The following is a 26,896-nucleotide window of genomic DNA, read 5'->3' on the forward strand; positions in this document are numbered from 1 at the left end:
GTTTAGATTTTCCTACCTCTGCACTAGTTCCTGTGGCGGCTTCTTTTTAGTAAATTGTGAGTCTCTGTATTCACCGGTCTGTCTCTTGGTGGGGAGCAGCAGTTTGCCCTGTGACCTCAGTTCTCTGATGGATCTAAAAAGGATAGTTGATTTTTCAGGTTGTTCAGCTTTATACTTGTTGTCAGGATGAAGTGGCTACTTCCAAGTTCCTTCCACGCTGGACCCTTCTCTGAATCTTTTTTTCAGCCTCTAATTCTGATACCATGGATGCAGTAGAAAACCAAAACATGTCAATATACAAAAATATCTTTATGACCTTAAGATTGGGAAGGATTTTTAAAATAAGACAATAAGCATAAATTAGAAAAAGTATATAACCTTTATATTCCTGGAAAAGGTAATATCAGTATATTCAGCTGCACTATAATTACAGCAGAGGCAGCTCATCTCTCTTCCACATCGCATCAGTTGAGGTGGTTCAACTGGGGCTGTTGTATCCACTTCCAAGATGATTCATTCATGCGGCTAACAAAATTGGTGCTGGCCGTTGGTTCTTCTCTGCACGGATATCTCCAAAAGGTATCTTGGGCTTCCTCATCCCAAGGTGACTTGATTCCAAGAGCAAGTGTCTCAAGAAACAGGAAGTGGAGGCTACCATTTTCTTAAGGCTTGAGCCCCCAAATCAACAGAGCATCATTCCCATCATATTCTATTGATCAAGTGGTCACAGAGCCCAGATTCAAGAGAAGGGGAGTAGACCCCACATCTTGCTGGGAGGAGGGTCAAAGAATTATGGACCATATTTTAAAACCACCTCAGTCCACGTTCTGGACATAAGTTATTTACATTTTTCCCACTTGGAAAATTTATTCTTCCCCTTGCAAGATTCCCCATTAAAGGTCTCATCCCTTTACAACATTGGGCTCCAGATCTGGCATCTCATCATCTAAGTCAGATCCAGGTGCAAATGAGACCTCTCAGGTGCAGTTTCTCAGATATAGCTCCTTGAGTGTAGTTCTTCTCAGACCGAAGACCTGTGACCTAAAGAAACATGTTGTCTACTCCCCACATATCCAGCATACGGTGATGGGGTAGGCATAGGATAACTTATAGATACATTCGTTCAAAGGGGAAAAAACCTGGAGGCACTTAGCAGTCACTGGTTTATAGAAATTCTGAAATCCAGCTGGGCATATGTTGCCAATTCCTTAATTAGATCCAGTACTACTCTCTGGGAGTTGTTTCCATGGCTCTTTGGTTTTGTCCTCTGAATCATCCTTCCTTTTCCATAGGAAACCTGAGATTGCCTTCTCAGTCTTCCTCCTGATTGTAAAAGGTTGGGGGTCCAAAGAATTCTTTTCATTTTGTACCATCTCTGTCCCTTTTAGTCTGAGCTAGCAATGCTTCTGCCAGAATGATTCTCTTAGAAACTTGAGAATAGAAGCCTAAAAGGTCTTAAGAAGGCTGTCAGTGAGGGGGCTTAAAGGAAAGTGAGGAAAATCTTATTGGAAGATGGCGGACAGGAGACACCTGCTAGGTAGTGATGGAAAGTCTGATAACACTGCCACCTGCAGTAACATGGAACTAGGAAATGTACCTGATGAACTCAGTGAAATATAAGGCGATTTCCAGACAAAGTAATGAAGTGCCACCTGGCTTCTCACTGCCTATGATAAAAATGTAAGATGAGAGAGATGAGCTTAAAAAAAAAACATAACAAATAAAGTCCAGGACTCACAGTCTGGAAATGCTTCTCATTTCCAGTCTCTCCAGAAGGCAAATAGTTCTAAATTAAGAAAGGGTCAAATCCAGAATGGGACAATAAAAAATCTTTAGTTAAGATGTCAGAATGATTTAAGACTATGCTTCATAGCCTCTTTCAGACCAAAAGGCCCTCTAAAAATCGTAAGGGCAAGTCTCACAGATACTCTTCCATAAACAATAAGATTTTTACGAATCTTAAGGGCATTGTCTCACAGCAGCTATACAGGAAGCCCAAAGTAGAGAAGATCTTATCTTCAAGAGATTTGTGATTGTGGCTTTTAGCTAATGAAGTAAATTTCAGTAGTATTCATAGAAAACCCCCCAAGTTTCATTCTGGTGGAAGCATTGCCACCTCAGACTAATAGCACCAGAGACAGTGCAAAATAGACTAGTACAGAATCCTTTAGACCCCAACCTTTTACAGGCTTCTATTCAAGGCCCTTTCAGCTTCACTCACATTCTTTCTGTGGCCTTTTATGCTTCTTTCTGCTTCCCAGTCCCAAAGCTAATGTCATGTGTGTTGGACTTTTGTTACTGTAGCACCCTATTTCTGATACCACATTCTGTTCCAGTAATCTTTTGCTACATGACAAACCACTACGAAACTTCATGGCTTAAAACAACAATGTGGGCAGTGCTGGGTGGCAACAGCTGGTCTCTCTTCCCTGCAGTGTCAGCTGTGGTGGCTTGACCAGGACTGGAGGATCCGCTTCTACCACAGGGCTGACAGGTTGGCTCTGGCTGTTGGTTTCTCTCCATATGGACCTCGCCACAGTGTGGCTTTGCCTCCTCACACATGCCAGTTGGGTTCCAAGAGTGAACGTCCCAAGAAAGAAGAAGTGGAAACTGCCAGTTTCTTAAGCCCTGGGTCCAGAAACTGGCACAGTGTCATTTCCACCATAGTTTATTGGTCAAGTATCACAGAGATCAGTGGAAGGAATGTCAAAGAATCTGGGAACCACAGTCTTTGGAAGGTTTTATCCTTTGGCTTTTGTATTTCACCCTTTAATCCATATAGAATTTTTTTTTTAAATCATCACTGAACTGGTTATATTTTTTCCTTTTTATGTGCTTTAATTAAGTAAAATTTACATACAGTGAAATGTACACATCTTAATATACAATTTGATGAGTTTTAATTAACGTAAGCAGCCATGTAGCCACAGCCCCAGTCAAGATAAGAGTCATTTCTACCACCCTGGAGTTACCTCATGCCTCCTCACAGTCAGTCTTCACTCTCACCTTTATTCTGATTTCTGTCACCATAGGTTAGATTTTCCTGTTCCTGAAATTAATGTATAAATGGAATCAGATTGTGTGTACTATTTTGTATTTGGTTTCTTTCACTCAAAATAATGTTTTGAGAAGCATTCTGTCAATAGTTCATTCTTTTTTAGTGCCAGGTGGTATTCCAGTAAATAAATATACCACAATTTGTGTATCTGTTCTCTTGTTGATGGACATATGGGTTGGTTCTAGTTTGGGGCTATTATGACTAACCTGCTATGAACATTTTAATAAGTGTCTTTTCACAGACATAATGTTTTCACTTATTTTCATTACTCTTTTCTCTTTGAGTTCCTCATTTTTATTTGTTTTGTTTTCAATGAAAGAGTCATATTATGACATGGAAATTCTAACCATTTCTTAACAGACTTCAGCCAATTCTTCTTTTATGAAGTCTGCCTTCACACCGACCTGCAGGGGCCCCTGCCCGTTCTTGAGCCTTTTGTGAAGTATAAGATGGAGCAGCTTGGCTCTCATCGTTCCCCACTCTTGGTTAAGGATTCAGCGTTCTTGGGTCTGCTGAGTCAATTGCTACTTTGTCACTCTGCTTTCCAGCTTCCGGAATTTTAAGTTGTCTCCTTTCTTGTTATCTGGCTCATTTTAGTGGGTTTTAAGAGAAAAAAAGAGTTAAATCTATATTTCAATGCATCTTGTTTACCCTTTTCTTTTTTTTCCTTTCTTTTTCAGCCGTCACCTTCCACATCCTGCCTCTCTCTTTTTGTTTTCTTCTTTCCATCTTGCTTCCCCTTAGATTTAGAATGACGACGGTGGAAGAATCCTCAGACAGCATCTGGCTCAGCCCCTCCATTTTGTGGATGGCAAACCTGAGGCCCAAAGAGGACAGTAGTCCATCCACAGCCCACACAGCTACTGCTCTTATCTTTTTACCTTTAATAACAAAAGAGACTTTTTGCCCTCCTGCCCTTCAGTTAGTGAGCCAGGACAGTGTGAAGAAGCAGAGTACCCCCTACTCAAGTGGAAGCCTAGAAGTCAGGTCAGCAGAAGGAATGCCATAGCTGGCCAGGCAGCTGCGGGTCCTCTCTGGAGACCAAGAAGCAAGTCTGGGTAGGACTGCCTCTTTCTTCTGTGCTCGCCCTGCCTCTGCCCTAGCACAGTGCCAGGTGGGAGGTTGCAATTAGGAGAGTGCCCAGCTGTCTTGACAGGAGAAACTACTGAAACAGAGAAACACATAGGTGGGACCCTCAGGTCCTTTGCATGTTTTTCTTTATTCCAGTTTTCTTCTATTTTCACTACTTTCTTTGAGCCTTTCTTCTATTTTCACTACGTTCTTTGAGTGTTGATGTAGAAGATAACAAAGGGACTCTAAGGCCCAGAATGGAAGGCAAGGCAAGTGACTGGTGGTTTGACCACTCTTAAGTCCAAAGCCAAACACACACAAGCACTAACATTGCCAGAGCCCCCAGCTCCGTACACAGAGCATGTAAGAGATACCAAGAATATGTAAGGCAACCAAGGACCGAAAATGAAAGTACATACATCTGGAAAATTGCTTAGATCTTCTTTTCAGTGTACAGAAGACAAAGTGCAAGTTCTGTGCCTTGGCTGGTCTGGGCTGTTCTCCCAGCAGGCTGCGTTCCCAGAGCTTTGGTCATGCAGTTTGGGCTGGCAGCAGCTGGGTACAGCCACCCTCTACCCCCTCCCACGGTGTTTCACAGCTTAGCAGCTGGGAATCCTGTAGAGACCAGAGCCAGGGTATGAAAGACGAAGAGAGCACTGTTGCCTGACTTCTCTACCCTGGATACTCTATAAGCTGCTTTGATTCTTTGTCTCCTGCAGTTTGTATTTACTTGAACAAGAATGGCAGCACAGGCCCGCACTTAGATAAGAAGAAGGTCCAGCAGCTCCCTGACCATTTTGGGCCAGCCCAAGCCTCCGTGGTGTTGCAGCAGGCTGTGCAGGCTTGCATCGACTGTGCTTATCACCAGAAAACCGTCTTCGGCTTCCTCAAACAGGGTCACGGTGGTGCAGTTATCTCAGGTAAGCGCCCCTGGGCTGGTGTGGCTCCTAGTCAGAGGGGCGGGCCTTTTCAACTGGCTAATTTCTAGCAAGGCATCCTGGTTTCTACTTCACACCTGTAGGCTCTGGAGAAATATGAAAGTATTCCATTTCTCAGAGAGTCCTCATTTTCAACTCCCAGAGACCCCTCCAGGTCTTCTGCATATCGCTGCCAAGTAGAATACCCACGCAGACTCTGTCTCCCTGCCTAGCCTCTCCCATACAGAAAGTATATGGCTGTGTTGCTTTAAAGATGGTCAAAAGAAAAAATCCAGAGGAGGCTGTATTGTGGAAACAGTAGAGTTTCTCCAGACTGCCATAGCCTCCTAGCTGGCTTCAGGGAACCACAGAACTCTTCTCTCATTCTTTTGACTCCTTAGCTTCCCAGTCCTAAGCCAGCCCTGATACAGGGGAATTGAATCTCAGGGCAGAGTGGGAAGAATCATCCCTCTCTTTCCCGCTATGAGAGTTTGAGTCAGTTGCACAGCGTATGGTTTTTTGGTTTGTTTGTTTTCACTGAGAATAGTCACTTTTTCTGCTGTGCCCTGCTCTGTTTCAGTTTTCCTAAGTCCAAAACCCCATTCTTTACCCACCAAACCTGTGAAGACTTGACCTAGAGCCTTTCAATCTTTTTTTTTTTTTTAATAAATTTATTTTATTTATTTATTTATTTTTGGCTGCGTTGGGTCTTCATTGCTGCATGTGGGCTTTCTCTAGTTGCGGCGAGTGGGGGCTACTCTTCACTGCGGTGCACGGGCTTCTCACTGCGGTGGCTTCTCTTGTTGCGGAGCACGGGCTCTAGGCGTGCGGGCTTCAGTAGTTGTGGCTCACGGGCTCTAGAGCACAGGCTCAGTAGTTGTGGCGCACGGGCTTAGTTGCTCCGCGGCATGTGGGATCTTCCCAGACCAGGCCTTGAACCCGTGTCCCCTGCATTGGCAGGCAGATTCTTAATCACTGCGCCACCAGGGAAGCCCCAGCCTTTCAGTCTTAATTGTACACTACTCCATAATCTCCTGCCCCTGCCCTCTAACTAGTTGCATTATCCAGCCTCAGGAAACCCAGCTGACATGGAAGACCCCATAAATACCACTTTTTAGCAAACATTCATTGAGTCCTTACTCTGTGTTAGAGGTTATTGCCAGACACTGGCCAGGGGAAGGGAAGAAAAGAAGAGGACATGCTCAGGCTCTGCCCTGATGGAAAAGAAAGACTAGCTCACAGCTAACTGCGGGAGGTGTTATAATATGTGAGAAATGCATGCAGGGTGGTGTGGGAGCCCGGACGAGGGAGTAATTGGCTGCATGGAGGATGGGGGCAGGCAGGGAAGGAATTGCTATAAAAGGCTGAAAACTGCATGGGAAATCAAGCCTCCCTTTCCTTCTGAGGCTGAGGCCTCTGCCTGGCCTCTCCTTTGCTTCTGTGCAGCAGTCTACAGGCACCTGGCTTTCTTTACGACTTTTCTTTAGCAGCTCTTACCCACCTTCTCTAGGGTTCTTCCTCTGCCCCAAAACTGGTTCCTGAGAATGACCTATCTCCCCATTTCCTTCCTGCCCTCAGAGACAGATGTAGAGGCCTTTTGCTTGTTAAGGATTATACAGATACATTTTGAATAGAAATAGGTGGGGAGTTTAAAAAAAAAAAAAACAGGCGTGGAATAGTTCCAAATGTTGCCGAAATTCTAGTTGCCCTTATCCAGATCAGATTGTACGCCTCAGCCGTTGCTGGCAATAGCTGTATTCTCCTCTTCTGCCCAGCTTCTCTGTTCTTGGGCAGTTCTTATGGAAATGGAACCCCAAATGAACAGATTTCCTGGAGGAGGCCCAGCCAACTGATGGAGCAGATAGAATTATGTTCACAATTGTTTCACAGGCTAAGTAAAATCATTCCAGAGCCCCAGGTGCAACAGACCTGCCCTGGCCACTCCCATCATCGCAAGCCCTGGAGTTGGAGGCAAAAATCAAACCCTCAAGGGAGGGAGGGGAGGGGAAGGGAAGGAGGGAGGAAACCTGGGCACCGATTGCCTCTGTGTAACCAGGGAAGCCTGAGGCAAGCAGTGGGCTGGACTCCTCCTGCCCTGCCTGCGCTGCTGAGCTGAGGAGCTGACGTGCTCAGCCCTGTTTGCTTAACTCCACAGCCGTGTTTGACCGCGAGCAGCACACCCTCAACCTCCCAGCAGTCAACAGCATCACCTACGTCCTCCGCTTCCTGGAGAAACTCTGCCACAACCTTCGCAGTGACAATCTGTTTGGCAACCAGCCCTTTACACAGACTCACTTGTCACTCACCACCACAGAGTACAGCCACAGCCACGACAGGTACCTACCAGGTAGGAGCTGGGACGGGGTCTGGGCTAAGAAAGGGGGGCAGGGTAGTAGCGGTAGCAGCAGCAGCGAGGGCCCAGGGCCAGGCCCTCAGATCTGCTAGCCTGGCACCTTCTACCCCAAGATCTGGTTTTCTGTCCCTTAACTTTGCCGTGTCTGGCACTTTTTGGTCTCCTCTCATCTTTACTGTCTCTTCAGGATTTTGTCTCCTATCTTTAGGATTAACCCTCTTTCCTCTGGATTTTTATCCCTAAAAAAATGGTGGTTCATGATTCTCCTGAATCTGTATGTGGAGCCACCGTGAAGTCACAAGACATCTCCCCGTGTGAATCTGGCAGCAAAGGCCTAACATAGAACTCCCTTGCCAGCGGGAAGGTTTAGTCTCAGGCTACAGATTGAGAAATTTGCTCCCGGGTGATTGGCCATCCACTCTTTCCTTTGGCACGTGGCCATAACTCCTCCAGCACCGCCAGTCTAGCAAGTCAATTCAAGTTCCTGCTGTTTCTAACTAGGCTGGAAAATAACTTTCTTAGTTAACATACCAGACCCACAACGGGAAAGCGGATGCCACGTGGCCGGATCAGTGACTAAGCACTTCTGAGAGGTTTGAGTGAATGGAACTCAGCATCTCTAATCTGGAGCACAGGACACAGAACAACAGGGAGGGAAGGGAAGCTTGGCCTTAAACGTAGCGAGGTAGGTCATTATGGCAAGAGGGAGGAAAGGCTCTTTAAAAGAGTCCTGTGGACCTTGTCCTGGCCAGAGGAATAGAGAGGCAGTGCTGTCAGCGCTGGGGCTGTGCTGCCTGGTGATGGGGGAGCGTAACTCTAAAAGGTGGTCCCTTCTGACCTGCACGAGTCTTGTTCCCACACTGTCTTCCCTGTTGTCTTTTCATCATTGTCAGAACCACTCCTGATAAAAGTGCCACTTGTGAAAGAATGTGCTGGGGAAGTGACTGCTCACCCAGCACCCCCCATCCATCGCCTCTATCTGTACTGCTGCACCCAAAGGAGAATTGCTTATATGACTTGCAGGCAGGGCAAAAAGCTGCCTGAATTTCAGACGCTCCTTCTGGGGGCCCCACCATCTGGTCCTTGCAGACATATCTGTGAACCTCTCACTGACCCTTTTCTTCAGAGGGAACTTCTCATCTGACCTACTCTAGATTGCTTTCTTTCAGCGTCACACTCTCTGAGAACAGAAAAGGGCATTCTTACTTGTAGTTAGGCTATTGCCCTGGGAGTCTGGGCTGGGCACGGTGGAGTTGGTGCACACAAAGGCAGGTTGTTAGATATCCCCTGCTGCTGGCATTCAGGAACTCTGAGCTTCACTTCAATAATTAAAATTAGCCCTACCTGAGATTCTGGAAGAATGGATACACGAGAGAGGGTAGCATGTCCATGAGTGTAGCTGCTAGTCTAAAGAGAGATTTCTCAAAGAAATAGGAACTCAGAATTCTTTTTTTTTTTTAAACATTTCTTTTTCTTTTTTTTTTAAAGTAATTTATTTATTTTATTTTTGCCTGCGTTGGGTCTTCGTTGCTGCGCACGGGCTTTCTCTAGTAAGCGGGGGCTACTCTTCGTTGTGGTGCACGGGCTTCTCATTGCAGTGGCTTCTCTTGTTGCAGAGCACGGGCTCTAGGCGCACAGGCTTCAGTAGCTGTGGCGCGCAGGCTCAGTAGTTGGGGCTTGCAGGCTGTACAGCGCAGGCTCAGTAGTTGTGGCGCACGGGCTTAGTTGCTCCACGGCACGTGGGATCTTCCCGGACCAGGGCTCGAACCTGTGTCCCCTGAGTTGACAGGCAGATTCTTAACCACTGCGCCACCAGGGAAGCCCCAGAATTCTTAAATGCAATAACACCACTAACAACCAAGAGAAACGCACTGGTAGCAGCATGCAGAGGCTGGTAGGGGTATACATCATGGGCCTGCAGTCGTGATGATAGTTTGGGGTTGGGGCGCGTGACCTTTCCTGGGAATTCTGTTCCAGTTTGCATCTCTCTGATTCAACTACCAGATAAGAGGAAGCAGGCTTTAGCCACTCTTCCTTCTTGCCTTACCAACTAAGAAGAGACAAAGACCAGGGTTATCACCTTCCGCATTGGCTGCCCCCCTTCCCTTCCCTCTTTTTCAGACAGATTCAGCCAACTCTCTGTGCTCTCCTGTGCTCTCTAACCTCTGTTTCTCATAGTGGGTGCTCAGCAACTTGGCTGCTCTCACCCTAGTTTCTGTTTGCTTCCCTGAAATGTTTTAACTCTGCCCAGACAAACTAGACCTTTGCCTAGATTTCTAACTCTTCTGTGCTCCCTCGCTTATCTTTTCTGCCTGCCTACCTACCTCCCTCCCTGCCTTACTGACCCTTTGTGCCACCTCTGATCATTTTTCATTTCCTACAGTTTTCTGATTAGTTACTCAGACCTCTGCCAAAGAGCTTGATGTGCATAAGGGCTTTCTTTTGCTTTGCCCTTTGGATCTGGTGTTTATTACTCCCACCCTTCTGCCTGGCTACACGCTTCTACTAGTTCCACATCTGAAGATACCACCTCTCTTATCCAGGAGCTTACCAGCCCCCTCTTCCTTCCCTACAGCCCTGTCTCCACGCTACCCTACCCATTTCTGAGTAGGGTGACTGACTACACATTTCCAGTATAGCAAATAGTCACCAAGTGTACATACTATTAGGCTTCCTTACCTAAGTTGAGACTTAGTTTTTTCCTCCAGTGTTTTATTTTGAAAAACCTCAAACTTATAGAAAAGTTATGCAGTAGTACAGTGAGCAGCATGGTACTCTTCGCCTAGATTTGCTACTTAGCTTTTTGCAGTATTTACTTTATCTGTTTCTCTAAGTATATATACATGTATGCGTTTCTGTATACTTTTTGTTTATTTACTGAACCATTTGAGAGTTAAGTGCAGATGATAGACTTGATCCTTAAACACGTTTGTATGTATCTCCTAAGAACAAGGAACACAATACTATTATCATTCTCGAGAAGTGTAGCATTAATAAAATCTACTAGCTGATATATATAGTCCATATTCAGATTTCCCCAGTTGTCCCAGTAATGTCCTTTGTAGCTTTTTTTTTTCCTAATCCAAGATCCAGTGAAGGGTGATCCACTGCATTTAGTTATCCTGTCTCTTTAGTTTTCTTTTATCTAGAGCAGTTTTCCAGCCTTTTTTATCTACCTTCCATGATATGACATTGGCATTTTGAAGAATTCAGGCCAGTTGTTTTGGTTCAGATCATCAAACATTTATCAAATACTTACTCTGTGCTAGATCCTATACTGGACTCTGGGGAGACAGAGAGAAAACCGACTCAATCCCTGCTCTAAAAGAGTTCCCAGCTGAGAGAGGAGATACAGGTAAACATGTATGTGGTAAGAGCATGGAACCAAAGGTACTCTGGCCCAGCCAGGAGTGATGAGCAAGGAGTAAGGTGAAAGAAGAGGTCAGGGAAGGATCCCTCAGGGAGGCAATGGCAGCTCAGAGTCCCTTCTTAAGAACTACACATGTGGTTGGATCAAGTACGAGGCCTATAAAGATTAAGTGAGAAGGAGCTCTTTCTGGTCCTCTAGAAACTAATGGTATTAAACAGGAGATTGTATTAACTTAGCTGATCCCAGTGACTGTTAATGTTAGCTGTAGTTGAAATCCACCTAGCAGTCACCTCTGGGCCTGCTGGTTCCTCTCTGCTGAAGGAAGTAGTTCATTTGTCCCATGACAGTGAGTTCCTCGTGCCTGTCTTTCCAGTTCCATCCAGGTCTTCTAAGCGGGTTATAAAGTGGTTCTCCTGACAAAACCCCAAAATTCACAGAATAAAAGCCAGATAAGAACTCATAATTTCTTAGGATGCCCCTTCATTCCCACACAAGGTTTCTTCATAGAACTGTCAGAGTTTTAAGAAGATTCAAATGTTTATAATTAATTGAAACTGTAGTGATTCCATTATTCGGTCAGACAGTCAGTCAACCCAGTATTTATTGACAGCTCTGATTTAGGTATAGAGGGTTCCATTGTAAACTAGGAGTCAAGGTCGTTACACCCACGGAGTTTACAGCCTGGTAAAGAATATGAACAAATAAGCAAACAAATTAATTCATGGTGATGAGCGCTTTACTGGAACAAGTTCAGAGTTCAAGAGTTCAAACCCGGTGTGTCAGGGAAGACCTTCCAGAAGAAATGATATATACACTTGGACCTGAAGGAGTAGGATAATGAGGTAAAGATGCCACAGACCCAAAGAGATGGAAGAGGGGAATGATGAAGAGTATTCTTGTTGACTGAGCGTGTGAGACTGTGAGGGGCAAGAGGAAACCTGACTTGTTTCAGAAATATAGGGTAGAAAAGAAGAATGTGAGCAATGAGGCTGGAGTGGTAGCAAAGGCCCAGGCAGAAAAGGTCTAATTGACCAGGTTACAGACTTTATATCATTGAGCAGTGAGGACCTATTGAAGTATTTAAAGCCATGACTGTGTTATGGAAATAACATAATCAGATTTGTGTTTTCAAAAGCTCACTCAGGGTACTTACTGTGTGGGAGAAGAGTTGGAGTAGAGCAAGAGGTAGGCCGGGAAACCAGTTGGAGGTTTTTGAATTCTGCAAGGCCTCCTAGATTTGGGGATTGTCCTTTCCTTTGATATCCAAATCTAAATAAAATTAAATGACCCCCCCCCCGCCCATCCCACATAACCCAGGATGAGGTTACATTTTCCTCGTAGTAGTGCATACTTCTAGCTCAGAATTCCTGCTTCTGAGTTGGTTCTTAATCCCTTTTTCCCCTGTCAGTTCCTGTAGTTGACGGTCTCTCCTGCAGTGCTTTGCCCCAACAGTTTGATCCATCTCCTCATCCTTCATTTCCCTAAGGAAAAGCCAACAGAAGTCTGTTAAGTGTACTAGACTTGTACTGAAGTTGTGGGTAGAAAGAAGGATACTTACCACAAAGAAAAGGAAGCAATTTAACATTTTTGTTTTAGTGTTTATCAGATGTTATAGCAAATATCTTACTGGCCTCTTTCACCTTAGGCCTCCGCCTATTGCCATTTTCTGCGACCCATTCTAGATTTGGAGGAATTCCCTTTGCCCTCTGATTTCTCTGTTCCCTCCATCCCATACCTCCTCCCTTCCAAGCTATCAGCAGGCAACTCCAAATTAATTTACGGTGCAAAATAATTTTGTTTGCTTTTGTCTCAGCTTTCCCCTTCTACACAATGCCCAGACCTTGCCTTTCATACCAAAAGAACCATTAGTGTAATTATCTAAAAGAAAGTACCAGCTAGCCCAGATCTATACTTTCAGCAACTCAAAGAACAAAGGGAAAAGCTGTGGGTGGAGAGATTTGTTCCATCTGTTCTATGTTCCCTTTTTCCTTTTTTCTGCCTTCCTGTGGATTAATCCAGTTTTTTAATGATTCTATCCTATTTCTTTTGTTGGCTTGTCAGCTATAACTCTTTGTTTTGTTATTTTAGTGGCTGCTTTAGTTTGTATTATACATTTGTTGTAACATATCACCATCTACTTTAAAGTAATAATCATATCCCTTTACATATAGTATAAGAACCTTAAAACAGTATGCTTCTCACCTCCTGGCCTTTATGCTATTGTTATTATCCATTTTACTTTTACATATTTTATAAATTCCACTTTACATTGTTACTATTTTACTTTAAACAGGTATTTACCTTTTAAAGATTTTTTTCAAATAAGAAAAAATTGTTTTATATTTACCCTTTTATAGTTACCATTTCTGCTACTCTTCATTCTTTAGTGTAGAGCCATTTCATACCATCATCTTCTCTCTGCCTAAAGGGCTTTCTGTAACATTTCTCATAGTCAGGTCTACTGTAGTTGAGTTCTTCCAGCTTTTGTTGCTTTGAAAAAGGTCTTTTTTTGTCTTTGTTTTTGAAAGGCACTTGTGTTGAGTTTAGAATTCCAGGTTGACTTTTTTGTTGTTCAGCACGCTAAAGATGTGGCTCTACTGTCTTCTGGTTAGCGTTGCCTCTGATGAGAAGTCTTCTGTCATTCATATCTTTGGTCTCTTGTATTCGTCTTTTCCCTCTGGATGCTTTTTAGGTTTTCTGTTTATCATTGGTTTTAAGCAATTTGATTATGCTGTACTTTGGTGAGGTTTACTTCATGCCTCTTGTGCTTGGGGTTAACTGAGCTTCTTGGATATGAGGGTTTGTCATTTACATCAAATTTGAAAAAATTTCTGCCATTCATTCTTCATATATATTTTGTCACATCTCCTTTGGGGACTCCAATTAGACATATATTAATCCTCCTGAAATTTTCCCACAGTTTACTGATGCTTTTAAAATATTTTTTAGCCCTTTTTCTGTGTTTTACTTTGGGTAAACTCTACAGATATGGTTAAGTTAGCTGATCTTTTCTTTGGCAGTGTCTAATCTACTGTTAATCCATCCCATGTATTTTTCATCTCAAACATTGTATTTTCATTTTTAGAAGTTCAGTATGGGTCTTTTTATATCTTCAGTGTCTGCTTAACCTGCTCAGTCTTTGCTTTACCTTCTTGAACATATGAAATATAGTTATAATCACCTCTCCAGTACTCTGGCCTATGAACTTTAGCTGCCATGTTCTACCTGGACTCTCAGCTCCAACTCCTCAACTCAGGGAGATCACTGGGCACTGTCTGATCTTCCCCTCCCTGCACTGTAGCCAGGAAGCTCTCCACACAGTAAGCTGGGAGCAAGCCTAGGGCTCATCTCATTTGTTTCTCCTCTTTCAGGAGTCTCTATTCTGCACTATCTAATGCCCAGTGTCTGAAAACTTATTTTATATATTTTGTCTTTTCTTTTAGTTGTTTGAAGCAGTAGGCTATGTCTGATCCTTAGCTAGCAGCGGAAATCCAGAATGTATCTTGAATCCATGGATATCTTATCATCTCTACTGCCTTCACCATCATCCTCCCTCTCTTGGCCTGAGAGATCCTTTCTGGCCTATCTGGTCCCCTTACTCCCTCTCTTGTTCCTCTCTGGTCCGTTATCTACTTAATAGCCCAAATGGTCTTCTTAAAGCATAAATTAGATTATGGCACTCCTTCACTTAAAACTCTTTAGTGGTGTTCTAATGCACTTTTATTTATTTATTTATTTATGTGGCTGCATCGGGTCTTAGTTGCGGCATGCGGGATCTTTCATTGCAGCGCGTGGGCTCTTCACTGTGGCACGCTGGCTTCTCTCCAGTTATGGCACGTGGGCTCCAGAGTGCACGGGCTCAGTGGTTGAGGCACGTGGGCTTAGTTGCCCCGCGGCATGTGGCATCTTAGCTCCCCGACCAGGGATCGAACCTGCTTCCCCTGCATTGGAAGGCAGATTCTTAACTACTGGACCACCAGGGAAGTCCCTCTAATGCACTTTTAATAAAATCCAGATGTCTTACTTTGGTTTGCAGTGTCCTGCATGATCTGGCCCCTGCCTACCTCTCCAAATTCATCTCTTTGTTCCCTACCTTTTAGCTATATTGTTTTTCCCCATTTCCCTGAATATTCCAGCTGTTTCTACCTCAGGGTCTTTCTGTATGTGACCAGGCAGCAGCCCCTAGCCATTGCACCAGGGAACCTACAGCAGATCCTTTCCCGTGATCTACCCAGACCCATAAAATTCTCTGCATGTGGGGAGTATCCTGAGTCCTGGACCACATTCTTATCCTTTGTAGTTTTCCTTAGAAATCAACTGTTTAGCTAATGCTTTGGGATTCATTTAGGGCCTCCATTGAACCCTAAAACCAAGCACACTATCTGGCACACCTCCACTTGGACTCTTCTTCAGAGCACAACTTGTCAAGTTGCCACGGAGGCCTCTCAGGGTCTCCTCATCTAAAAAGGTCCCCCTGTTATTTTCTGTCTTAATTCCCTATTCCTTTCTTAGGAATATTTACAACAGTTTCTATTTTTTATGAGCTTGTATTTTGTCATCCTCCCCACTAAATTAAATATTCCATGAAGGGAAGGGTGAAATCTATCTTTTTCACCATTCTCAGTATCCATCACCCTAACTGTCACATAATAAGTACTTAATAATATTTGTTGAATGAAAGGATACTTAGTAGAGGATGTGGGACACGTGGTTCAGAGAAGGATATTTTTTTAACATGGGACAGACTTAAGTCTGTCTTAAGGATACGTAAGAACTGTGCTAGCCTCTGAGTCCTGTGTTGGTGTAAGAAGTTTCTTAGATCCACAACTGTAGTCGTTTCTTGATCATTCAGTCTACCCCCATGAAGGGGAAAGCATGCTTCTGAGCGTAGAGTCCTTGAATCTCAGAAGCAGAAATGGCTCTAGAGATGATCTAGTATCTAGCCCAGCAGACAGTTGTGTTCATCTGACTTCTGCTTAAATACCCCTAATGATATCTTGCTCACAGTCACCTTTGGCAATCAGTTTTATTGTTCAATACTTTTGATTACCAAATGCCTTCCTTTTTGAGCTGAAATCTACCTTCTTATAACTCCTACCCCTGCTCTACTCTCTGCCTTCCAAAAAGCAAATCTACCTCCAGCCCTCTTCTCTACCCATGACTGCCCTTGGTGTCTTTGTCTCCTCTGACTTTTCTCCAGCCTGTATATGCCTACCCTCTTTCTCCTTTGCCATGAACTCTAGGCCTCTCACCACCGTTCTGGTCATCCTCCACTGGGAACTCTAGTTTTTAAGGTCAGCCGTGCAATGTGATACTCAGAAGACCTGCTTCTCACTGAAAATAGCTGTGTAAGGGCAAGGTCCTTGTCTGTGTTTACCTCTGCATACCCCGTACCTAGCACCGTGGCTGGCACACAAAGGGTGCTCAACAAATGTTTGTTGAATGAATGAACCAGCTCCCTCTCGTGCTGATTGTTCTCATGTCTCCAGCATTCAATGGTGAATTTAATTCATGTTGATCCTGTGAGGCTAAGGGATTTCATCTCCATTTTATAGAAGCTGAATCCCAGAAAAAAGGTGGTGATCATTGACTAATCATCATGCCAGAAATAGAACTCAAGTGTTCCAGCCCCAACTTCTGATCCCTGGGCCAGTGGTTTCAAAGTTTGTTTTGTTTTAGCAGTAGAACTCCTTTTTTTTGCAAAAGTAAGATTATATGAAACTCTGGTGTATAAAAGCTAAAACCAGAGCTGTTTTGATAGAAGCTGGGATGAGGCCCAGGCTCTACCCAGGAGCTGGGAGTTCTGCAGGGCTCTGTGGAGCGCAGTTGGAAAGCACTGCAGTCTTCTGCCCTGGCATCATCCTACTGAAGGCAGCCAGGGCCTCATTTGATCAGCCTTAAGCTGACTAGGACCTCTCAGAGCCTTGGGCATGATGCTTCATTTTTCCTCTTCATCTCATTAGGATAAGATTTAATGACCTTGCCTAGTCCAGGTGCCACCAGTCCAGATTTTCAGACCTCTCAACTCAGAGTCCAGATTTCATTTACCATTCTTAGCATTGCCAAGAGAAGAGACACTTACTGATTTTGCATCAGCATCTGGTGAACCCCTGGCATTGTCATCATAATTATTCTTCACATCTGTTAGCTCACGTGAAGTAGGTCTTTGCTGAGTAAAATGAGTACTAGAAAGGTGAGGTTATTACTGTGCTGATAAATACAGAAACTAGAGTTCATTTTTTACTTGAGCTATTGCAGAGAACTTCGGTTTACACTCTAACTCTGAATGAAGAATAAAATACAGCTCCCCACCTTTGTAAAGTCCATCCCATTCTGTTTTCTCATTTGATGTTCTCAGCATGACAAAGGGTGAGTTTTCCCCATTTTACAGATGAGGAAACTAGTACCCAGAAAAGACAAATATCTTGCCTTGAATCACATACCTAGTGAGAGGCAGGAGCCCAGAAGTAGAACCCAGGCGTCCTGTTTCCTGGATTGGATTCCTGTCCTTGTCTCAAAGTGGGACATTGCTATAATCATCTCTCCTGGAAAATAGGAATCTGAAACCTCACCTGCAGAAATGGGGTGGGATATGGTTTAGGTATCCTAGAGCCTCAGAGACTTCTCTCTTCAGAATCATTTCTAGGAAAGGGCTTCATCAGTTAAATTTCCTGAGATATGGATGAATAGCTGTCTCGTGCTAGATTTGACTGTAATCCCATGGTTTACCAAGCAGTTTTAGGTGAGAATTAGAAAGTAGTCCTAAAATCCTAAACCATCTTGCCAAAGAGGTCTCACTGTATACCAGACAATTTCCTTGAATTTAGTGTTCATCAGAGGCCCTGTATGAATCCCAAGCATTATCTAAACACCTAATCTCTAAGAAAAACCCCAAAGGACAGTGTGATATGGTCCAGGACCCAAGACATGTCCCATAAGCAGAGAAGGCAGTGGCCAGAGGATCTGACTTAGTATGGGTAGAACCCAACCATGAGAGGGAGTCTGCTTCCGGTTCTGTAGTGCAATGATTAGGGGCTGCTGCGTGGGGTTGGGCCGTGGCCTGGGTGTAGAAATGTCAGGATGAGGTGCCCTTTACGAAGGCTTTCATAGCCATTCTCTTTTGCTGTTCACAAACCCCTTGGGAGAAAGGGGCCTCCCATGTTATAGGTTAGGAGACTGAGGTTCTGAGGGAAGCACCTTGTCTGCTGAGTGGCTGAGTCAAATTCTAACCCAGATTCTGTGCTCCACGCCCGTGGTCTCACTACGGTACAACCCCAGCTTCCTTGGAATGTTTCCATAAAACAAGGCAAATAGGAAAGGAGGGAGGAAACATAGGAGCAGATCCTTTGCAGACAGGCCTTTAGCCAGGCATCCAGAAGCATTTCTGAGGTGTCCTGCTGGCTAAGAGGGTCAGCTTCTAAAGTGCCCTCCTCTAAGCAAATGTATCTCTTCTTCAGCACCCCTATTCCCTGCTCTAGCATCTTGTGTTAGGGCAGACTCTTCCCAGACTAGCTTTCTTTTTTTTTAAGGTTCTCCTTGTCAGAAAAAGCCTAAGACATCCAAACCAGAAGAAAACTCAGAGACCATCTAGTCTAAAAGTCTCTGAGGAGATCCATGTCCAGAGAGTGGCATTGGGCTTGACTAAGGCCACCTAGTGAGAGCCAGAGCCATGACTGGTACACAGGCATCCAGTGACCCAGCCCAGGGCTCTCTGCTTTGCTGCCTCTTACTCCACCCAAACAGATTCCTGGGAGCCAGCGCCCTGGCAGTCCTTTCAGGCTAGTCCCTGCTGTAACTCTGCTTTTACTGTTTTCCAGGTGAGACCTTTGCCCTGGGAAATAGTCTGGCCCGGTCCTTGGAGCCACACTCAGACTCAATGGACTCCACCTTGAATCCCACCAACCTTGTCAGCACCTCCCAAAATCTTCGAAACCCTGGGTACCGGCCTTTGCTTCCATCCTGTGGCCTCCCACTGAGCACTGCCTCGGCTGTGCGCAGATTCTGCTCCAGGGGTAAGCTTTTCGGAGTTCTGGCTCTCCTGCCCTCTCTCATTCTTTCCTTCTTTCCTTCCTGAACCCTGGGAGGCCAGAAAGGACTTAACTCTGTTGCCTGCTGCCTGGAGGTTGGACTGGGGTCTGGGCTACCATTGTGCCTGACTAGGCACCTGGGGAGCAATTGAAGCTCTGGGATTAGCTTGAGAATAACGGAAACTAAGAGCCAGCGGCCTAGAGCCAAAGGGACAGGGAAGGAGTCCTTCATTCATTCATGAGCCATTTATTTGAACACCGTCTGTGTTTGTCATGGGGACGCAAAAATCAATCACTTCTTGTCCTTAAGGAGCTCAAAGTCTTGTGGGAGAGACAAACACTTAAATAGATAACTGGAAAACAACATCTTGAATGTGGCTAAAGAGATACACTTTGAGTTGCATGAAAACTGCAAGAAGGAACACCTAACCCAAGCTTGGTATCCAGGGGAAGCTTCCTTGAGAAAGTGTCTGACATTTTAAACGTTGACTATATTAATGTATTAGGATTGGTAGGGGAAGGAGAGCTTTCCAGGGAAGAGAGTACAGTATGGACAAGGGCAAAGGGATAAGAACTAACACAGATTGTACCAGGAACTACATGCAGTTTGGTATTGCTGAAAAACAAAATGTAATTCTGGGACTTCAAAGGGAAAAGCCTGGAAGCGTCAGGGGTTTGTATCACAGAGGACCTTAAATGCCACGTTAAAGAGTTTGGAGTTGATCTTATAGGTAATGCGAAGCTCTGGAGACTTTCACTTAGAGGCAAGACCTAAGCAGGTTTGTGTTTCCAATAGATCATTGACTACTGTGTTGTGGATGGAGCTGAGGCAGGACAAGAGTAGAGAGACCACTTAGGAGGTTACTTAGGTTTCTGGCCAGACCAGAAATGATAAAGGCCTAGATTAGGGCAGTGGTAGAAGGTTTGTAGAAGAGAGAATAGATTTGAAAACTCTTCATGAGGTAAATTGAGTCAGATTCAAGGGTTGTGAGGAAGGAGTGGGAATGTCTCCCAGGTTTCTAGAAGGGGTGACTGGATAGATGGTGGTGCCATTCACTGAGAGAGGGAACCAACCATAGAAGAGAAAGAAGGGGAGGGAGCCTGTGGGTCATCTAGGTGATACCCAGCAGGCAGTGGCTGTGCAGGTCTGATCCTCAGGGAAGAGGACTGAGCTGAAGTTAAATATTTGGGAGTCATCAGCAAATAGATGGAAGTTGAAGCTGTAGGGTGAATGACACCCAACTCCCAGGAGTATGTCTAGAATGAAAAGAACAGTTGACCAAAGAAGGAGTTCTGGGGACCAACAAAGTTCAGGAGGAGGGGACAGGAAGAGGATCCCACCAAGGGGACAAAGGAGTAGTCAAACGTGAGGAAAAACAGAAGAATTTGATACTGTGGTGGCCAGGAGTACAGAGAGTGTTTTAAGACGAGTACAACCCAAAAGGGTTCAGTAAAGTAGGACTGAAATATCTACTGGATATGGTGATTAGTGAGTAATTGGTGATCTTAGTAAGAGCAGCTTCAGTGGTGCTGGAGGGTGGTGAGGGCAGATTGCAGTGGGTGGGGATATCAAGGAGGGTTTGATGAGAAAAAAGGAGGTGACCTTCAAAAGAAGGTCTTCTAGAGTGGGTGCACGCTGGGCATGTTTATCAGAAGACAACTTGAGCCTTCCAAGAAGAAGAAATTAAGAATATAGGAAAGAGGAGAAAGTAAGGCCTTGGGGGTGGTAGAAAGGATTAGGGATCAGTCTTAAGACAGAAGGAGGCACACCTTGCTCCCTGAGACTGGAGGGAAAATTGACTGTGGCCATGAGGGAATGGAGAGAGGGCTGAGTAGGGAAGGGCTCCAGAGTGCCAGATTGGACTAGCCATAAAGAAGACAGGAGGAAATAGGTCAAGGAGGAGGGGATGGTTTGCAGGAAACACGAAGGCCCAGCGATGCTTGGAGCTTGGAGGCTAGTTTGCCAGTTTACAAGAGCTATGGTTTTCTTGTGTGGTTCTCAGAAACCTAGGTGTGGAGTGAAAAAAGACAGTTTGAGAGTTAAGTTTTTATGTTGAGCTAGCAGGGCAGGAGGGGGCAGGGAGCGGGGGAGCATGTACTCAGTGGAGCTGGAAGAAGAGCAGTTTAGATCATCAACACTGGATCTGGGCAGGGTGGGGAAGAAGCAAGGCTGAGAGAAGGCTGAAGGATGGGGAGACTATAAGTTTGATGTGCTAAAGATCTTTGTGACATAATGATTATGGGGACATAGGTCCCAAGAGAGTTGCAAAGGTGGGATGTTGGGATCGGAGAGGGGGGTGCTTAAAATTCCAAAGTGGATTTGTTCCAAGTGATGCAAGAACCAGACAGTAACCTTGGCAGTAAGCATTTGAAGTATAGTAGAGATGAAAGTCTCTGGAAGCAAGGCAGCAGTTGAATGGATTGCCTCTGAGGATTATGGCAGGAATTGGGGTGGAACAAAAGGTAGTGAGTTAAGTACCCAAAAGTCTTCGTTTAACAAAGAGCAGAAACCCAGAGATCTAGAGATGAAAGTGATCAGGAAGAGCAGATGGTCGGTACAAGTTTGGCCTCTGAAGAACACGAGCTTCCATCAAAAGATGGTCTAAAAGCAGCAGTGGGGAGACAGGAGAATGCCATTTCCACACCCACTGTGGCCTCCCCCAGTCCAGGGATGGATGAGGTGTGAAAGAATAAGAAGACTCCAGTAGCCAGGCCTGCAGTGGCAGAGGGGGTTCTCAGGAAGGCTGAGACAGGGAGAGAAGCCTGGGATGCCCCGCCCCTAACCCCAGCAAGGCCCCAAATGGAGCAGCGTGAGGAGCTCTGAAGTAGAGGCAGAGCGGAGAGTTGGTGCCCTGCCTTGAGCCTTCAGTCACCTCGGCTCTCAGGTCTTCATGGTCCTCATACACAAAGTGGAGGTGGTGATACTGACCTGCTCTTTTCACAGGCGTGTTAAATGGATCAGATGGAAGCAGGGATATGGGGTCATTTTGGAAACTAAATCATTCCCGAGGTGTGAGGGGGTTATTATTAGTGTTCTCTTCCCCAAAGCCCTGTTTCTGTTAGGAGTGCTTCCTTTTTTTTTTAACTTTATTTTTTTTTATTGAAGTACAGTTGATTTACAGTGTAGTGCCAATCTCTGCTGCACAGCAGAGTGACTCAGTTATACACACATAGGCATTCTTTTTTTTATAATCCTTCCCATTATGGTTTATCCCAGGATATTGAATAGGGTTCCCTGTGCTCTGCAGTAGGACCTTGTTGTTTATCCAACCCTATTGACATACATAATAGTTGGCATCTGCTAATCCCAAACTCCCAGTCCTTCCCTCCCCCACCCCCTCCCCTTGGCAACCACAAGTGTGATCTCTATGTGTGTGAGTCTGTTTCTGTTTTGTAGACGGGCTCGTCTGTGCCATATTTTAGATTCCACACATAAGTGACATCATACTGATAGGCTGCCTCGCTTGGCACTGGCCTCAGATGCCACTGTTGTCTCCCAGGCATCTCCACTCTTCCCTTGGGATACACTGGGAGTCTGTTGGCCAAGTCACAGTCTGAATCTCTTTTGACCCTGAAGATCCTCATAAAGCTATGAGAGAATTCTCTTTGGTTGGCCCTAGAATTGTTTCTCTCAAAGAATTTAGATGACAAGTCTATGCCCTCCCTTATATCATTGATCCATATGGTCGGGCCTCAGTTTGTCAGTCTGGCCTCTTGTGGATGCGCCCCACCTTCCTTGGTCATCCTCAGACTGAGACACTCTGCCTTGCGTGAAGAGTGACCACCAGCTGTGCCCATTGGGTGGAGAGAGAGAATCCTGGTATAGTCTGTCTGCAGGAACGGGCATAGGAAAAGACAGAGACAGGGCACTAACTTCTCTCCTTCCTAGCTGTGTGGTCCTGGGCAAGTCACTTCACTTCTCTGGGCCTCAGTTCCCTCATCTCTAAACTAAAGATGATGATACTTCCTTCAAAAGCTGTTTTAAGGGTCAAATGAACTGACACTGCTGGGAGTTCTGGGTATATCAGGCCACTCTCCGCCACATTCACCACCGCCACCTGGTGCATCCCAGTCGTCTCTTGCCTGGACTATTATAGTAGCCTCCTTTTCAACTGGTCTCCCTTGCTTCTGTCCTTGCCCCCCCTAACGACTGTTATCAACGCAGACTCAGAGTATAAGTTGGTTCGTGTCACTCCTCTGCTCAAAACCAACCTTCAAAAAAGCCAGTGGTTTGTCAGTGGCTTACAAGGTCCTCTGTGATGTGCCCTGCCACTCGTCCCACCCCACCACATACATACATACTCTCAGATGTTATTTCCTGCCATGTTCTCTTCATTCACTCTGCTCCAGCACGCCGGCCTCCATGCTGACCCTTAAACATGCCAGTCTTCTGCTCAAGGTCTCTGCTCAAATGTCATCTCAGAGATGCTCTCCTGACCACTGTATAAATTAGCAACTTCCTGCCTCCTGCCCTCATGGAGTGTATGTTCTAATGGAGTAGGCTAGCAGACAAACATGTAAATATATAATAGTATTATATGTGAGTATATATGTGTATATATTTATAATATCATTATATAAGTATGTGTATAACTGTGTGTGTGTGTGTGTGTGTGTGTGTGTGTGTGTGATTCCTAGCTCCCCTGGGTAGAGGAATTAGCTAAGATGGTCCAAGAAGCTAAGATGGACATATTCATGTGTAGTATCTGCTCCCTGCTCTCCATCATCCGTGCAGTTGGTTTCTGTCTCAGCATCGCAGTGGACTTTTTAGGGCAGGGAGAAGTGGCTGGCTCACACAGCCCTCTCCAGCTCCCTGTCTACCACCCCTCTAAAAAGCCTTTGGAATGTCTATGGCGCTAATCACCCTGCTTGCTCCAGCACACTTCTCTCTGGTCTGGTCAGTGCCCAGCTACAAGCTTGAGAGGTAATATGTTCCAATCTCTTCCCCAGGGAGCAGGAGGGGTGCCAAGCCAAGTGTGCTTTGACTTTTAGACCTGGGACCTGGAATGAAGGAATATGAGAGAAGATCTTTAGCCTTTGCAAGACATAGTTGAAGAGTAGGGCCTTTCTACTTTCACTGGTGTTTCACCTCTGACAGTTAGCTGTTGACTGGGCATCTCCTGGGTGGTGAAGATACCGACACGAGCAAGGCAAGGTCCCTGCCTCAAGACAGACCTAGTCTGGCGGGGAGACAGAAAAATATACGTGGAACTATTACATAGGATCGTTCATTCACTTAGCAAACGTGTCTGAACATCTGCTGTGGCAGAGCAGGCGCTCTTTTCTGTGCTGTGAAAGGAAAACGCCCTCCTCCTGCCTGTCTGCCCACGTTCAGTACTCTGTTCAGCACTGCTTCACTTTCCCTGCCGACGTTTGGGTCTCCACACACCGAGCAATTCTGCAATGCCAGCTGGGCCTCCTGCAGTTTAACTCAGTTCTGACACTAGCTCCCTGGAGGAAGCGTCAGACCCCACAGGATAAGGGCTCAGTCCCACAAGACTGACCCCCCCACACACACATACTTCAGCTGCCAGTTCAAAGTCCACATTGTTACCTGTGCTTCTGACTGACTGGCTCTAAATTAGAGGTTCCTGTGATCCCTTCCATGGGTTTGATTAACCTGCTAGAGCATCTCACAGAGCTCAGGAAAACTGTTTACTTGCTAGATTACCAGTTTTTTATTAAAAGGATGCAATTCAGGAACAGCCCAATGGAAGAGATGTGTAGGGGAAGGTATGGGGGAAGGGGTGTGGAGCTCCTGTGCCCTTCCTGGGTACACTGCTTTCCCAGTACCTCCACACATTCACCAGCCCAGAAGCTCTCTGAAGCCCTGTCCTTTGGGCTTTTATGGAGACTTCATTATATAGGCAAGGTTGCTTATGTCATTGGCTGTTGGTGATTGAACTCAATCTCTAGCCCCTCTCCCTTCCCCAGAGATTGGGGGGTGGGGCTGAAACTTCCCACCCTCTAATCACCTGGTTGGTCCCTCTGGCAACCGGCCCCCATCCTTAGGGGCTTTCCAAAAGTCACCTCATTAACATACCCAGGTGTGGCTAAAAGGGAATTGCTATGATTAGCAAAAGACACCTTTATTTCTCGGACCACTTAGGAAATTCCTAGAGTTTTAGGAGTTCTGTGTCAGAAAAGGGGATGAAGACAAATACATATGTTTCTTCTTATTAATCACAGTATCACAAGGACATAGCAGGGAACAGGAGAAGACAGATAAACATAAATGCATGAAATTACTGTAGGTTGTGATATGTGCTGGGGGTGGAGGGAACTAGAGTAACTGGATTGAGAGTGATTATGTGGGGAGTGAGTACTTTTATTAGGATATCAGGGAAGGCCTCTCAGAGGAATCAATATTTGAGATGAAACCCAAATGTTGAGAAGGAATCAGGTATGCAAAGATGTGGGGAAAAGACAATTTTAGACAGAGGAAATTGTGTGTCTGGGTCAAAGAATAAAAGCATGGCTTATTCAGGAGGCAGAAAGAAAGCCAGAGTGTCTGGAGCTTGGTGAGTAAAGGATGGGGGGAAGGGAGAGAGGAGATAGAAAGGGCCAGATGATGGGATACCTTCTAGACCATGGTAAGGGGTTCGACTTTATTTCAGGTACGCATTTCGAGGCCATTGCATTTATTGACATGATCCGATTACTTTTTAAAGCTTGTTTTGACTGCTTTATGGAGAAAAGATTATTAGAGTGATGTGATGGGGGAAAGTGTGTAGAGATTGAGCTGTAACCAAGAGATCCATGAAATGCTTTGTGAGACCAATTATTTCAGGATTAGACCGGAAAAGTTTCATAAAGGAGCTGATCCTTGAAGCCGACCCTTGCTTAGCTAAGTCGGAGTTTGCCAGAAAAAAAAGGAGAAACTGAAGGGAGAGAAGGGGGCACATTCCAGGCAGAGGGGATGAAGCATGCCAGAGATCTGTGCAGGTGATGATCATACAGAGAGCTCAGATCCCACAGGGGAAATGGGAGGGGCTGTTTTTGAGCCAAGATTGAGATAAAAGCTCTAAGCAGACCACTAGATTAACATTGAGATTCCTGGCAGCCAAGGCAAAACTGTTCTGCCTCCAAGTGTTTGGCTGACTTTGCTACAGCCTTGGAAGAGGCACTGGGTATAACTATCCATCACTTTTTTCCCTTCCTGGGCCCCAAGGACTTGGCTATAATCTTACCCAGCTCTCGAGGTCTCTCTAGAAATGGTCCCCAGAGCCAAAGCAAAAGCAGCCTCACCTACCAGCTCCTCCACCCCCCAATCTAGGTAATCCCCTTACTTCATTGCTACTCCTGATTCAAGTCCAGGCTGGATCACAACCTCAGTTTAAAATTCCTTCTAACCATTTCCAGAATCAGACCTACCCTTAAGATTTGAGTGAAGAGGGTCTCAGGCCTTTGGTCCCTTTGTTGAAAACCCTTCCCTCCCTCGGTTGCCTCTGGTTCCTCTGCTCTGGCACTGCTGAGCCTCAGTGGTCACACAGGGCCATTGGGACAGGCCAAGGAGAGTGCTGGGGAGTGACAGACCAGTCCCGGCCCGTTATGCAGGTGTCCTCCTGTCCTGCAGGGTCGGACCGCCGGGATGCCTCTCGACAGAGTGGCCGGGACCCCTCCTCGTGGACAGTCGAGGACGTGATGCAGTTTGTCCGGGAAGCTGATCCTCAGCTTGGACCCCATGCTGACCTCTTTCGCAAACACGTAGGTGCCCCTGCCTGACCTCTCCTGTGTCCGCTGGGAGTCTTGCTTCTGCAACTTATAGACTTTTAAAGGGGCACGAGCTATATACTTGTTCTAGGTCCCTTGAAACTGAGCACAGGTGACACCATACAAACTTAGAGACAGAATCTTGGGTCCCAAACAGCCCTCACTGGGCACTGAATTCAGCTCACTCCTTTAGTGTAGGATCTGATTCAGCCACACTCCTACTGGGTCCCAGGGACAGGACTCTCCTAGGAGCACTTGCTCTCCTAGCTACCTGCTGTGGCCTAAGGCCGAGTTAAAGAGTCTCTTGCCAAGTGACCCCCAACTCTCCTACCTCATCAGAACCCCATCCTCCATTTTCTCCGCTCTGAGCCTCCCCCATCTCTTCAA

General features: G+C 45.5%; 1 protein-coding gene across 15 annotated transcripts in view; it reads left to right on the plus strand.

Moving 5' to 3' along the window:
• Nucleotides 1-26,896, plus strand: part of SCMH1 (Scm polycomb group protein homolog 1) — a 198,017-nt gene that overhangs the window by 169,329 nt on the left and 1,792 nt on the right. For 9 of the 15 annotated variants that reach the window (XM_082466140.1, XM_082466139.1, XM_082466141.1 and 6 more), the window contains 5 exons: nt 4,849-5,049; nt 7,202-7,393; nt 18,587-18,781; nt 21,741-21,806; nt 26,373-26,503. In XM_082466140.1, coding sequence (XP_082322266.1) covers nt 4,849-5,049; nt 7,202-7,393; nt 18,587-18,781; nt 21,741-21,806; nt 26,373-26,503 — 785 coding nt within the window. The other 6 variants (XM_082466147.1, XM_082466148.1, XM_082466152.1 and 3 more) reach the window with 5 other exon arrangements.

Source organism: Balaenoptera physalus (genome assembly GCF_965194825.1).
Source record: "Balaenoptera physalus genome assembly, chromosome: 1".
NCBI lineage: Eukaryota > Metazoa > Chordata > Mammalia > Artiodactyla > Balaenopteridae > Balaenoptera > Balaenoptera physalus.